Source organism: Heterocephalus glaber, unplaced genomic scaffold (genome assembly GCF_053883595.1).
Source record: "Heterocephalus glaber isolate CG9 unplaced genomic scaffold, H.glaber_assembly_v1.0 deba00001481, whole genome shotgun sequence".
In the NCBI taxonomy this organism is placed as follows: domain Eukaryota; kingdom Metazoa; phylum Chordata; class Mammalia; order Rodentia; family Bathyergidae; genus Heterocephalus; species Heterocephalus glaber.
This window is the reverse complement of record NW_028258317.1, coordinates 6,646,352-6,661,249: the sequence shown is the minus strand read 5'-3', so window position 1 is coordinate 6,661,249 and position 14,898 is coordinate 6,646,352. Positions and strand designations below refer to the sequence as shown.

Here is a 14,898-nt window from a genome sequence, read left to right as displayed (position 1 = left end):
GCCAGATCTATCCCCTCCTCGACATATCCTTGCAGAAAGAACAGACTGGAATGGAGATAAGGAAAGAGGGGGCTACCTTTGCCGAAGCCTACCATGTACACTGTACATTATGCACCTCCCTGAGGCCTGCCGGCAGCCCCCTGAAACCAACATTATCCCCATTTGACAGATGAGCAAACTTAGGGATCAGCAGCCTACCCACATCACACAGTCAGTAAATGAAGGACCTAAAATGTGAATTCAGGTTCAAAACAATATTCATTGCAAGGAAGAAACTGAGGGAAGCTCAGGTAGGAGTGATAAACATTTCATATATGTCTCCTCAGAGGAGAACCACAAGGTGAAGCAAACAGAGTTAAACCTTACTCTCCTGGAATTAGATCTTGTATGAAAAATTTATCCCAGGGCAGGTTCATCTTTGACGTGGTCAAGTAGATTTTGAAATGAATTTTTATTGCATAATAATTTGATTTAAATCACAGGCAAGAGCTCAGAGCCAATATATTGTATTATTCATAACCTATAATGAGGAAACAGAACCTCCCCTAGAGGTACTCTCCCTGGGGACACAGAATTACAGAACTGAGTCAACACTGACAGGAATCTCCTGGCTCACTGACTCAGCGTAACCCAACTGGGTTCACCTCCAAGCACTAACACTTCCCACTCGTGACCTCAGACAAGTTACTTAAGTTCTCCAAGGTACCACTCTCTCTTATTTGAAAACTACAGGTTACAATAATTACCTCTGAGTATCCTTTTAAACACTAAATGAGCCAAAGTATATAAAATACTGCAGTGTGTGGCAGACAGTGCTCAAGTAACAAGTGCCACAGTGGTGGTAACAATTGTACTTTCAACATCAGCTCTCTTTTCCTGATTTATTTGTTTGCCATGGAAAGCCCAAGCCACTTTCAAGAGATCTCTGTATCCTGGCACAAAGACAGGATAGCTCTGCAGCCAGAAATCATCTTTCCCTAGCAGATGGCCAAAGCAGGGTGGAAACTCAGCATACCTGGAAAGACAGCCTCGATGTACCATGTCATCACTCCATAGAGGAAGGCATCAAACAGCATCATGGAGACCGACGTGGTGAGATTGAAGCCATCTTCCTCCACTGGGCTCTCAAAGAGATTGTCCCACTGCACCCCAATGCCCTGCTCCTCAAAAAGGGCAAAGTACTCACAGCCAAACCCCAAAGCCACAGGAGACAGAAGGCTCTGGGAGAAAAAGGCAAAAATCACTTAGCTATTTCTCGGTCTCTCTCATTTTCCTATTACTTCTAATGTAAATTCCACCTGGAGAAATTTGAATTTGTAAAATAGATCGATCATAGGATACGGAAGTATTCATCTACAGACTCCCTTTAGGGGAGTGGGTTCCCCTGTAGCATATAAAATGATTCCATTTATAGCCACTCATTATGCACACGAATTTCAAAAATGCATGGATGACAGCATGTAAAACTTTTAGAATTTTATGCTCCTTAAGATGCTCCAAGGCTCAGCAATCCTGTCTCCTCTTTGTTTCCCCCGTGCATACTAACATTCATCAAGGTCTTTCCAGGCTTCCTACTCAACCAGTGAACATTTATGATCAGAAGAGCCTGCTTGGGGCTGCTGATATGGACAGGGCAAGACCAAGGAACCTGGAGAACCCTATGAGTGACCATTAGCTTTCCTTGTAAGTAACCCAAGCAGCAGCTGGAAGTTGTTCTTATAGGACCTCTCACCCCCTTAAAGGTCACCCCTGCTCTGTACAAGGGAAGGAGATGCCCATATGAGGAATTTGGGGTAAGATGGGGCACCTGCTCCTCAGTTTGGCTCAATTCAGAAAATATTACTCAAGTGAAACACTGTACTGAACACAAGAAATACAGGAGTCAAGAACAAGCCACGTTGGACCTCAAGAGCTTTCAATTTTATCTGCGGCCATGATGTGGTAGTGAGCTTAACATGGCCGACAGAGATGGGACGTAAAGGATGGAGATAACACCTGCTGGCTAATGCTGTTCCCCAATGCCATTTATCCCCAACAAGGTTGAAGGTATGGTTTGATCTTTGAAAAAAAAAATCCATTCAATTTAATCCATCCAGCGTTTATCAAAGGGATTAAAAGTAAATAATTTAATAAGATATAATACCTGCCTTCAAAAGCTTATAATCTAGAATTGGGGTTCAAGTCCCAGCAGAAAAAAAACTCTCCATCTATCAGTCTCAAACTGCTGCTCCTATTCATGGGCTGCAGAGGGGAGGTCAAACACCTGGGTGTTTGTGACTGTAATGCTACAGAAGGACCAGAGTTACTCACTGCAAAGATCTTGGCTGTGAAGCCCACGTAGTCCTGCCATGCTACACACAGGACGTAGGGCAGGTACAGGGTGAAGTAGATGATGCCCCCACAGGCAGCAGCCAGGTTGGCCCGGGAGAAGAGTGTGCTGATCAGGAAGCACTGCACGACGGTCACCATGGCAAAAACAGACAGGAAGACGAACACCACACTGGGGTCACTGTAGGGTAGCAGGTTTCCTAGCTGGAAAGGAAGAGATCCATGTAATGTGCTGCTCTGACAAGCCCAAGTGCTCACTTGCATGATCTATGGGAGAAAGTTAGGGTTTATTCAACTCAGAGACAATTCAGAGGAGTAATACTGTTCGGTTTTCTGATGAGGAAACTGACGCCAACAAAAACAACTTCCTCAAGATGACAGAGAAAAATAATGGCAAAATTTGGAATAGAACAGAGTCTAGAGCTTTCCATTCCATCTCAATGGACCATTCTGCTCTGTTTCTCAGACAGGTAAATCTAACTGGTTTCTTTTTTATGAGGAGAATAAATGGTGCCACCAAGAGTTGTATAGGATAATAATGTCCCACACAACTTTTCTCTCCAGAAGCCAAGGAATATGGCCAGACAGCCTTAATTTCCCCTTAAAAATCATGAATTTTTCTTTCTTACAATCACCTGAACTTTGTGAATATTTTGAACTTATGTTAGTCACTGTGTATATTTCCACAAGCCATCTTAGCATGTAGCTGTCCAGAAGCAGCTCTCACACATTGGTTGCATGACAGTCACAGGGCTCAGTTTCTTGCAGTCAGACATCTGAGCATGAGGAATGGCTTGTTTTTAACAAGGACTGCACTCAAAATCTTGGTTCTGCCATGTTGCTATGTGCCCAAGTGAAGCTTGCCTTCCTTAGCCTTCTTTCCTTGAATATTAAGTGGGTCATTCAGTGAGGATGATAAGGTAGCACATAGGATGTGCTTTAAACAGTGGTTGGCATCAGGAAGTGCTCATTTACAACAGATGGTAGCTAGTTTTAAATTGAATGTTAGTTCCTATCCCTTTGTAACCTCCCCAAAAACATTTATTTTTACATGATGAACCTTTATACAAAATAATTACGAGAAGTAGACAATTGGAAAGTACATTATCATATGGGGCAAACACAGAACTTCACTACTTAAATCCCACTTTAAGGGAGGGCTTATAACCAACAGTTGGTAAACTGCTTCCATGTGTCTGCATGTCTGGGTTTGTCACAGAGAGCTGCCTGACCTGGAGCACGCCCTTCCCAGGGCAGCCCACATTCAATATCTGAGGGTCTGGGTAGGAAAGGTCAGGAAGGGAGGCCTGGAAAACTGGAAGAAGCTAGCCAATATAATCAATAAGCAACAACTACAACAAGCTGTATGTTCTCCAGAATGTCCCATGGGCCGGCCATGCATCCGAGTTCTGCTCCTCCATCTACCTGACCCCACACCCTCAACATCCCTTCCACAGGTGTTGAGCCCTAATAAATACCCACGTGCCAAACTCTTCCTCAGTCTCTGTTTCCAGATAACTTCACCTGGAATGATGTATGTCCTTCTGGTAAGTGTTTTTTAGAAGCTTGGGAAGAATCATAACCCAGTACATCTGAAAAAAGGAACAGCTACACTGTCATGCAGACATCATGACACAATTACATGTATACTTATCTGGAAAGTATGAGCCCTGGGTTCTAGTCCTCCTTAATTACCAACTAGTTGGGTCCATCCTGAACAAGTAAGTCACTCTCTGGCCCTCATTTACCCAATTCTAAAATTCTAAAAGGACATGACATGTAAGGCCCCCTTCTTTCCCAGAGTCATGGCTTTTTTTCTTTTCCTCCTTGGCTCCAATCGGGCTCCTCAGGAGTTCCCTGGCACAGAAGAGCAAGCATGGTGGCCTTACCTTCATGATAACCACCAGCAGGCCAGCGCTCACGAGCAAAGGGATGAGGCTGCTGATGAACCAGCTGAACCAGAGGATGCTGTTGTCCAGGCCCATGATCCGCATGGTCTCCTTCAGCCGTGCCTCCTTTTCATACACGATACCCTTGATGATCACGGCCACAGAGTAAATCCAGGCCAGAGTCATGAAGAGGGGCATTGACCGGCTCATAACCCGCAGGAAGCTGGAGGCCCCAAAGAAAGGCAGGGGAAGAAAGAAAGACACTGTGAGCCAGGCTCATGGGCCAAGGCCTTTGAGCCCACATGCCAGAGGAAGCTCTACATTTGGGCCGCTAATGGCAGGCCTTTTGGACTCAAAATCCACAGGTTTCCAAGTGCTTCATAAGCAGTCTGACACAAAGATAAAAGCTAAGCTAATAAAGTGCTGCCAAGCAAAATTTCTTTGAGGGATTGCTTTAGTAACTAGGTAACCGAAATGACATTAAGCTAAAGCTAAAGGAGGTTTACATTAAAGTACTAAAAACTAAAGTAAAAAAAAAATTGAAGTCAATCTCTTACAAACATTCAGTATCTCCAAAGTCATCCCCCTGTTGATTTGCTTAGTTTAATTCTTATCATATGCAGAAATACACTTTAGGCCATACTTCTCAATAATACTTCAGATTCCAAATTTGCATAGGAAACGTAGCTTTGCAACGAAAGTGGGGCTTGGACTTTGGACCTGGAAATTGAGGCTCAAATCCCAGTTTTAACATTTTGTACTTACTACATGACAACAGGCAAAGGCTCTTAGTGCCTCTGAACTCCAGGACCCTGATCTTAAGGCATCCTTTCTAAAGTAAACCTTGGAGTCTTTGGAAAAGTCTTCCTTTGGAAAATTCTGGCTAATAATTTTGAAGATAAAAAACAGACTATCTGTTGACCTGGAAAAAGTGGAATTGGCCATACAAGGAAACAGTTGTTCAGTATAAAACAAACAGAGCAAATACAAAGAGAGAAGCACTGCTCTTTCTGTGCAAGTGTGTATGTGTGAACGTATACACACACACACACACCATGTTGGAAGAAGACATGACATATTTGAGGTGCTTGCAATAACTACACTTCTCCCTTTTTGTCGTAACAAGGAACCATTAGATCCAAAAACACTGTTCCTACAATTAGAAGTCAGTAGCTTAGTGACTAAGCACTAAAAGATTATCTGAAAAATCTAAGATAAAGAAATTTTGTTCAGTTTACCTTTGGCTTAACAATTACTCAGAGGAAGTGAAAAATCTATAGGAAATATGCTTTTATAAGTCTAGGCTACTGTTTCTGAGTTTGGGATTATGTACATATATGCAATTGCATGTGTTTGTCGTGACACATTTTGAACTTGCAGACTGGGTAAATTTTGACCAAAGGGAAGAGTGTGAAAAATAAAAGTGGTGATATCTATGGATAAGAAAAAAGGCAGATTACTAGTGTGTATATACGTGTCTGTCTCCAGTGTGGATGAAACTGTTGATCACTACATCTGGCATATTATTTTCAGATTATTCATTTATACCCACACACATTCCGTCTGAACAGTGTTAACTGGTTATTTAACTAAAGATGCTGGATTGCTGGTCACTTACATGTCATCAACATAACAGGGATAGGGCATCTGCTGCACATAGACACCAGTTTTCTTCTCAGTGCCTGTCAGCACTCTGATGATTGCCTGCTCCACCACATCTTGCAAGTAGGTAAAGCCCCCCCAGACATAGCGCATATCCTCAAAGGGGTCAGCCCGAGGACCAGGGTCCCAGTACCTAAAACCAAACCACAGGTGATTAAACATTCCTTAGAACCAGGTAATGAAATTAAAATATCTAATCATCCACAACCCCACAACTCTTTATATCTGTATCTCACTCTCTAGTCTTAGTTGACATGTATGCATATTTTTAAGTAGAAAAAATTAGAATGAACATACTACTCATTGGTTTGGGGTTTTTTCCATCCACCTATAGTGGCTACCTGACACTGCATCAAATGGATATATCAAAACTTACTTAACCATTCTCTTTTTAACTGGACATTTGCCCCTTTTCTTAAAAATGGATAATCCTGGCACAGAGAACCAAAAACCTTTTCTTTTCTTTCTGTTGACTTAATTGCTTGGGATTAATTCTCTTGAATGAAAATGGTGAAAAGATACTGACATTTTATGAGCTTTGAAATAATAGCTCCCATCTAAGAATATGTCAGTTTCATCAAAATAATGCCACCAATGATTTTTTTTTTGGTTGAAACTGTTACCACTTTATTAGTTCAACTGAAGCATCGCTAGTCATAAGAGCTGCTCTTGACTTTCCTAAGATTGGGCTGGTGTGGTGGGATTCAACTTACCCATCCTTGATTTTATTTGTCCTCTCCACATTGTCAATGTCCATTCTAATCTTGTACTTGACATGACGGGGCAGCTCAACACTGTCAGGAGTGACTCCTGTAAACACAATACCAGCCCAGAACTTCCTCTCATCCAGCAGCTCCATGGACTTGCTGATGAGCTGGACCTCTGTGGGAATGGGCTCCAGCTTGTTGAGGTTGACACACTGATGGAAGAAAGATTTTCGTGAGAACACTGGTGGATGGCCAGGAAGACAGATGGCATACAAGATGGACATTGAGAGGCAAGAACTGCACAGCTAATCCTCTATATAAGGTCTATATAAATAAGGTCATCGATATAAGGTCTGAACTTCTCTAGAATAGTTGTCCAGTCTTCAACCCAGAATGAAAGGATCATTTCAGTTTTAACTGAAATTTAAGAGAAATGCTGGCAGTATTTACAGATAAGTTATTTGTATTGATTTTTGTAGAGGGAAAGAAGTAAAAACAATGATTATATCCTTTCCTCTCTTATTTTCTTTGAAATACTGAGTCATAGCAATTAATCAACTCAATAAACAGGCCAAAAGACTTTTATTCATCCCTATTAAGTACCATAATTTTTAGGATTAAATTTTTAAAATTTAAAATTTAAAATTTAATCCATCCTAAATTAGGTTTTATGAATATCCCTCTTTAGGAGAATGCTTTGCTGCCATTCAGCATTAAGATATCGAAACATAGGAAAACCCAGAAGACAATGGATGTCTATTTCCTCATTCAAATAACATTTACTGAGTACCTTTTATATACCAGTGCCTGTGTTAGGGTTGAGGATACTGCTATAATGAGACTACACATTACTTCCAAGATTTCCCCACCTCTAGTCTTATTGCAACATCTCAAAGAAAACGTCATAAGCCTTTTCTAAACAATGTACACAACAGATCTTCACCTCCATGAATCGAGATATGGTCTGGATTGCCTGGTGGGTCTCGTTGAAAGCTTCTCTCCAGGTGTACACAGAGCCATTAACCTGCTGGACATCCTCTGGGTGCTTGGCCAGAAAGGCCAGGATGTCTTGGGCTGTCCAGTTTAAGCCATCCAACTGCTGTGCCCAAAAGTGTTCATTGCCTTTGCTGTCCAATAGCATCTGCCATTCCAGTGAGAACATACAAGTAGTGAACATCAACTACATCTTGACAAGTACTATGAGATGTACTGATCTTTCACACATTGTCTCCTTTTGTTCATCTTCACTGAAAATAGTGAGGTACATGATAGTGCCCTCATTTTATCAATGAGAAAATAAGCTGAAAAAATGCATGATTTTAACCAAGGCTGGTTGATAATGTTAACTGGTAAGAAGCTGAGACTCAAGGTAAGGAGACCAGTCTGAATTCATAGTCCAAATGCTTTTCATTGTATCAAACAGCTCAAATTCACAGCAGTAACTAAAACAGCAAAAATAACATTACTATTGAAAGACTTATATGCTTTTCATCTCTCTCAATTCAATGAATGTTAATGTTAATATTTCACCCCATTTTATACATGGCAAACCAGAGGTTCAGAAAGGTTAAGCATTTAATATAAGGTCACACAGGTAATAATTAGCAAAATCAAGCTGCAAAACACAAGCCCTAGATTCTAGTGCATTTCCCCACTGCACTGCATCACTTTCCTCTTTTGTGACCCAGTCTGATGATCCCAAATTAAGTCCCTATCTCAGCCCTGAGCCCACTTTTCCGGTTTAGTGTAGGTAAATAATGCTGCTGGTTAGACCAAGTAAAATGCAATCGTTCCCAACACTGAGACATACAGGTCATGACATAAAGGAGGCCTATTCTCCACATCTTGTTCCCTCACCAATTAGTTCCTCACAGGGTCCTTAGACAGAGAAGGGTTAAGTCAATCTAGTGCTCAACCCACAAATCCAGAGGGGCTGAGGCAGAGGCCTGCACTGACGTCCTGCCAGGAAAACAGGGCAGCTGCAAATTCAGCAAAAAAGAGACAAATCTGCAACTCTAGTCACAACTTCTAGAGGAAAGAGGAAGCCCTGGCTCTGCTGAACTGATTTTCTCCAAGGGTTGGAAAACCACTTTTTTCCTTCTCAGTCTTATTTTCACCAAGATTATTACTGTTTTTTCCCTTTGTGACTTCATATTTGTTATTTTAATGGGAACATAATGCTTTTATAGGGTATGTATATACTACAATTTCATTAACTATTCCTGTACTGCTGAGCATTTAGCCTATTTCCAACTTCTCACAATAACAATTATTACAGCAATAAGATTCTATCTCCTATGGTGACTTCTTTAAAATTATTTCTGTAGTATACATCCCTGGGGGTGTACAGAATGGAGGTACATAAGATGGCACATTTTTAATGGGTCTTAAAATTTTCATTCCAAATTGCTTTCCAATAGGTAATGACAATTTATACTGCCATCAGTAAGATATGTATGTATTTTTGTTAACAGATACAAAACTGAACCTCACCAAAGTTCACAGAGGCATGGCTAGCAATTCTGAAAGTACTTTATTTGGATACTTGAACTGAACAAATAAGAGCACAGGGAAAAGATGTAGCATTTAGGGTGAATCTGCCCTGCCCAGGGTGTGGCTTCTAAGCAGTCTGGCCATGGAGGGCAGCAAGGGAAATGTACCCAGTGAGATCACTGACCATGCAGCAGCCCCATGGGTTTTAAAAGGACCAGGAGATCTAAGACCCTTGGAGCAATAAGTAGGGAGAAAGCAGGGCCTGGAGAGGAGAGGCTGAGAGCAGCTCAGAAAAGAAAGAGCAAATTAGTGTCACGGGGCACACAGAGAGAAATTCCTCCAACCTAGAGGGTGAAGCACTGGGGACAGAGCCAGAGAGAGCAGAGATAAGAGCTGTCCATAGAAGCAGAAGCCTTGGGCATGGCATCGTGTACCAGATGCCAGGCTGCAGAGGGTGCTGAGGATTGAGAAGCCCATGCTAGTGGAGTTAAATACTCCTGAGGTCAAAGAAGAAAGCAGGCAAAAAGGCTATTCTGACTTCCACCCACAGGCTAATGACTGCCTAGTCTCTGTACGCCCAGCCCAACTGCCCTACTGCATTTGCAGACCCCATTAGCCATCAGCCTGTTGGACATCCTCACACCCACAGGTTAGAAATCTAGAGTTGTCCTGGCGCCTCTCTCTTCTACCACTCACCACCAAGCAGTCACTAGGCCTCCCTTCCTGAATTATGTCTGGACTACTCACTGATATAGTCTCCAACCAGTTTTTACCTTCTACCCACCCATCTCCCTATTCAACCCATGTCATGTCAGAGTAATACACCTATATCTTTATTTGCTTAAAGGCCCTTCATGGTGCACCCAGACCTTAAAGACCCTTAGTTTAACACACAAGTCCCTCAAGGCATATGATGCCTTTCCTTCTAGCATCTACTCTTCTACTTCCTATCACACACTGGGGGCCTCCCAGCTAGATTTCTAATAAATTCCACTGCCATGTTTACAAGGAACTTGTCCCTTAAGAACTGGGAGCTCATGAGCAGATGGAACCTCCAAAGCACACTCTCAATTTAAGAGTAGGAAAGTATATATTTGCCCCCAATTTAAAACTCATTGAGTCCTTTCAACAGGGCTCTTTACCAGTCCCTGAGGTTCCAACTAGTAGAAATAGGGATTCCAAGGAGAAGACCAGGAAAAAGAGCTTAGGAGGACACATGTCTGTGACACTGCCTGTGACTGGATCATCCCTTATGGAGGAAAGAATGGAGCCCAACAGACAGCTATGCTTATAGGCCATGAGCTACTCCTATCTGTAATGGTACAATCTAGACAAGTCATTGTCTGTGCTTTTCTCACTCAAGTAACTGTTTTTAAAGGCACATCACTGGAGGGTTCCGCATGGCTGAGGCTTCTTCCTCAACAACAACCCGCCCACCCCAATCAGGGGACCAGGGGACAGTTCTACACTTCAGAAGAATTCCCTCCAGATGTGTGGGGCCTCTAAAACCCATTGTCCCTTGGATCAGTTAGGTTCAAAACAAGAAACCTGACAAAATTCTCTCCTGCCTCTTAATGGCAGCAGAAACAAAAGGAAGTGGGCTCCCTCGCCATGGCAATAGGAAATAGTGTAATGATTCTGACTCAACCCAAGGCAGGGATGATGCGATTAAACAGCTCTCAGACTCAAGCAAAGGGGACATTCTGTTCTCCTCAGACTGCTCTGCTTTTGAATCCAATTGTCTCTAGAGCACTTATCCCTTTCAAGTGGCTCAGAAGCATTAAGTGCAGTTCCATTCCATGCAGCTCTGCACTCACACAGTGCCTCAGAAACTGGCATCTCTGACCTATCTGTGAGTTAGACTACTCTTGCTCCCACACTTCCTTCCAAGGCCTACTTAAACGTAGGAAGGCTAGAGCAGATACTGGCGCTGGCTCGGCAGTTGGAGCCTAAAATGAAAATACCTGTAATCACCAAGCTCTACCTTCGAATATTGGCCCTTACTAAGTTGTGTAGAAAACTGGTATTTGGCCATGAGAGGCATTGATGTCAAAATGCACAAGGTTATTGCTGCACCATGGTCTTTGCTTTTAAAGAGGTGGCAGTCTTGTGGCTTGAGCTAGGCTCACTACATCTCAATTAGTAAAACTTACAGCAAAATTAATTCTTATGTCAATTATGGGAATGTGACTAGAACTCACACTATTATCAAGGAGGCACATCGAAGCCAGAAGGACACTCACCCGGACAAGGTCCATTTCTTGGCTGTTCTCCATGAAGGCCCAGAGCTTGGGGCTGAGCTCTTGCCACATGCCTTCTACATCATGGAATACAGCCAGTTCCTGGAAGGTCTTGTTCACCTAGAGTCAGGTGGGAGCCAGGGATCACAGGAAAAGTGGAGAGGCAAAGACAAAGAGCAATTAAATGCTTCCTAAAAAGATATCCCATACCAGTATACTCATCCAGTCTTCTCCCATCCCCCCAAAATGCTTGCCTGTAGCTATGATTCAAATATACCTAGAATGTCTGCCTGTAGCTGATTCAAATACCTAGGGCAGAGAAGCTGTCCCCTAACAGTCAGCTCTTGATCAGACTTCAGGTTTTTGCTCTTTAAAAATCCCAAATGAATTATGAGTATACTCAGCACACTCAATCTGAAGCTGCATTTACTTTTTTGCCCCTAATTCTGGGAGCATTCTGAGGGAGTCTTGGCCCTGGGCAGCTTACCTCAGCCATCACCTGCCTCGTGGCTGGCGTGTCCGGTGTATACAGGATCTTCCCGACAAGCAGGGGCTTAAGTGCTTTCCAAATAATGCGGGAAAGAGGACTAGACTCCAAATTCTTCAGCAAATCGTTGCAGTAAGGAGCTAAAACCATGGAAGACAAGCATTCCTTCATATGCACAGCTTTACACCAGTAGGAACTTACAGGGTTTTGGGAGCCAGACAGAAAATCCCAGGTGCAAAACCCTGTGCTACCACATAACAGTCACATAGCAAATAACTTTATCAGGTGAGCCTTAGTTTGCTCTTCTGTAAAACTCAAGTTCATAACATCTTCTTGGCAGAGACACAGGGAAATCTGTAAAGCTTCTAGAAAGGTGCTTCATAAATAATCAGAGCACCTTATAACTAAAAACTGCACCAAACTAGAAACTATGTTTTTCCTATGCATAAAACCTCATGCCTCTAGACTCATACTCTCATGCTAGTCCTAGGACTGTTTTCAAGACAAACAAACAGGACACTTGAGGAACAAACAGAAAGCTGAATTCAAACTTTAGTTTTCAAGCAAAAGCCAAAATTTTCTTTTTAATCAATTAATAGATTTCATCACATGTATATATACATATGTATGTCTAATAAAAACTCAAAACTGAAACATCCAAAGTTATAACAATCAAATAGGTCTGATTATTCCTGATTTTTAAAAAGCTTCATTTTAAGTTTTTCAGTTTCAGGGTTGTTTTTTTTTTAAAGACGTCATGTAACCTCTATATGCTACAAGATGATAGAATGGTGGGATGATGGGGATGGAACCCAGGGCATTGAGCATGTTAAGCATGTGCTATACCACTGAGCTGCACTCCCAGCTCCCCAATTTTTTAATAAAGAAGATTTAATCACAAGTATATCTACTGTGTAAATGAAGGCTCCCTTGGGTTGATTTCCATGCTGGGGCAGAGGAAGAAATGGCATTTCATAAAGCTGCCTCTGATGGCATCCTTTTCAGGCTGTAAAGTAACTGGCAAATGTCTAGAGTGCTTTACTCCAGAGAGAATAAAAGGTCCTGGTATTACAGTAATGCACACAAAGTTCCCCCGTTCACACCCATAGCTGGGAATGGAGAAAGGCTTAGCTGTATTTAAGGAAAAGGATACCATTGTCTAAAAGTGTGACACTGGATTCCTGGTGCCACCAGGCGCAGGACACACATCGCCACAAAACTGCATGTGTGGCAAGCAGGTATGGAGTTACCTGCTTTATCACTGCCTTGTGGCTAAGGACACAAAACAAACAGGAGATCAAACATCCGAGCTTGATGGTACACACATGCCACCATTAATGGGCATTTGAGAGGCAGTGTGGTTTACCAGGAAAAGCCCAGAGCTAGGAGGATTTAGACTTGAATCCCTGCTCTTGTGAGCTTAGCTATAATATGGTTTTGACCAAGTCACTCTCTCTAAACCTGTGAAATGTGAACCTTCCTTGTGGAATTTTCACTGGGTTGAAATGAGATAATTTAAATAGATTGCAAAGTACATAGGAAATTTTACCTAAATGTTAGATTTTGTTGTTGTTGTTCCTATTACTATTATTTTTAGGTTTTTATTATAAAGCTTACCTCAACAGTAATATTAATAATTTTTAAAGGACCAGTATCTCATCCTTTTTACAATTTTCCAGCTTTATTAAGGTATAATTTATAAATAATAATGGTATATATTTAAGGTATATACAACCTTATGTCTTGATGTATATAGGAAAGTTAACATTTACATAACCAAGTGAATTAATATATCCATCTCACATAGTTATAGGGTGTGTGTGTGGAGGGGGTAAGACTATTTAAGATCAACTCTCTTACCAAATTTTAAGTATACCACACAGTATTATTAACTAGAGTCACTAGGCTATACATTAGATCTCCAGAACTTATTCCTCTTGTATAATTGAACCTTTGTTCCCTTTGACCAGCATTTCCCATTCCTTCATCCTCTAATCCCTGGCCTCCTTTCTACTGCTGTTATGAGTCTGTTTTTCTATGTTCCACATACAAGTGAGATCATGTAGGATCTGTCTTTCTACCAATATCTCATCCTTAATTACTCTGGAACAACCTTCCTACCTCTCCCAAGAAACTGAGAACAGTTTTCAATCATTCATTCATTTTGATAAACACCACCGTACACCTGAGATGTACCAGTCCCCAAACAAAGAACTGGGGATCGTTAGCTGACTAAGACCCCATTCCCCAGGAGCTCAGAAGCTTCTGGGAAAACAACTCAATGTCTAATGCTGCTACAGAGCATTATAGTAAACATGAGGAGGGAGGTGACTCAGGCTGATCCCAGGACTAAGGCAGGGATGAGAACAGGGCTGTCGTCTACAGATACTCACTTGTAGAATTGTCATACAAGGTGTCGGCATCTTCCTCGGTACCATTGCCTCCAAAGAGGGCTTTGTAGTTGTTGTCCTCGTACCAGTTGAGAGACTTGATCTGTAGCCCCCCACCCTCTGGATGGCCACAGACGATGCGGGACACAGCTTGGTATATCTGGGCGGAAGAACTAGTGCCATTCATATTGGTCAGAAACATCACCTCCTGCCGCATGTCACTCCAGCTCCTCATGCTGAATAGCTGTTGTCAGGGATGGGGAAGAAAAGGAGAGAGAAGGGCAGGGGGAGCGAAGGGCAGAGCAAGAGTTGGGACAGAGAAGAGAAAGAAACACCTTATTTTCTTGACCTCTCAAGCCATATTGCAGAATACATTTTGCCTGACATCATCTCAAAGCCTTGATATGGGTTGAACAGAACCTTCCTTTCCTATCTGTGGTTCTGGGACCTGAAGCATTTGCATTATCTGAGACACTGTTCAAAATGCAAACTCCAAGATCCCTCTGCAGACATGCAGAATTCACACTTGCTTTTTCACCAGATGCCCAGGGAACCCTTGGGCCCATTAAGGTGTAAGAAGCACATCCTAGAAGTTAGTGGAGCCCCCGGTGATGGCCTTTACTTCATGGGACTCTGGCTTATTGGAGAGAATGCCTCCTCTACGTGGCTATGTCTGACCATGAATCTAGCAGGAACTGCTCC

General features: G+C 42.3%; 1 protein-coding gene across 3 annotated transcripts in view; it reads right to left on the bottom strand.

The window, feature by feature from the left end:
- Abca1 (ATP binding cassette subfamily A member 1) overlaps positions 1–14,898 on the bottom strand; it is a 140,970-nt gene that overhangs the window by 48,810 nt on the left and 77,262 nt on the right. For all 3 annotated transcript variants that reach the window (XM_021261186.2, XM_004848191.3, XM_087184205.1), the window contains 9 exons: positions 14,200–14,440; positions 11,807–11,946; positions 11,323–11,439; positions 7,530–7,727; positions 6,593–6,798; positions 5,836–6,012; positions 4,218–4,440; positions 2,311–2,532; positions 1,016–1,220 (listed from right to left, as the gene is read on the bottom strand). In XM_021261186.2, coding sequence (XP_021116845.1) covers positions 1,016–1,220; positions 2,311–2,532; positions 4,218–4,440; positions 5,836–6,012; positions 6,593–6,798; positions 7,530–7,727; positions 11,323–11,439; positions 11,807–11,946; positions 14,200–14,440 — 1,729 coding nt within the window. The remainder of the gene's footprint in view (positions 1–1,015; positions 1,221–2,310; positions 2,533–4,217; positions 4,441–5,835; positions 6,013–6,592; positions 6,799–7,529; positions 7,728–11,322; positions 11,440–11,806; positions 11,947–14,199; positions 14,441–14,898) is intronic.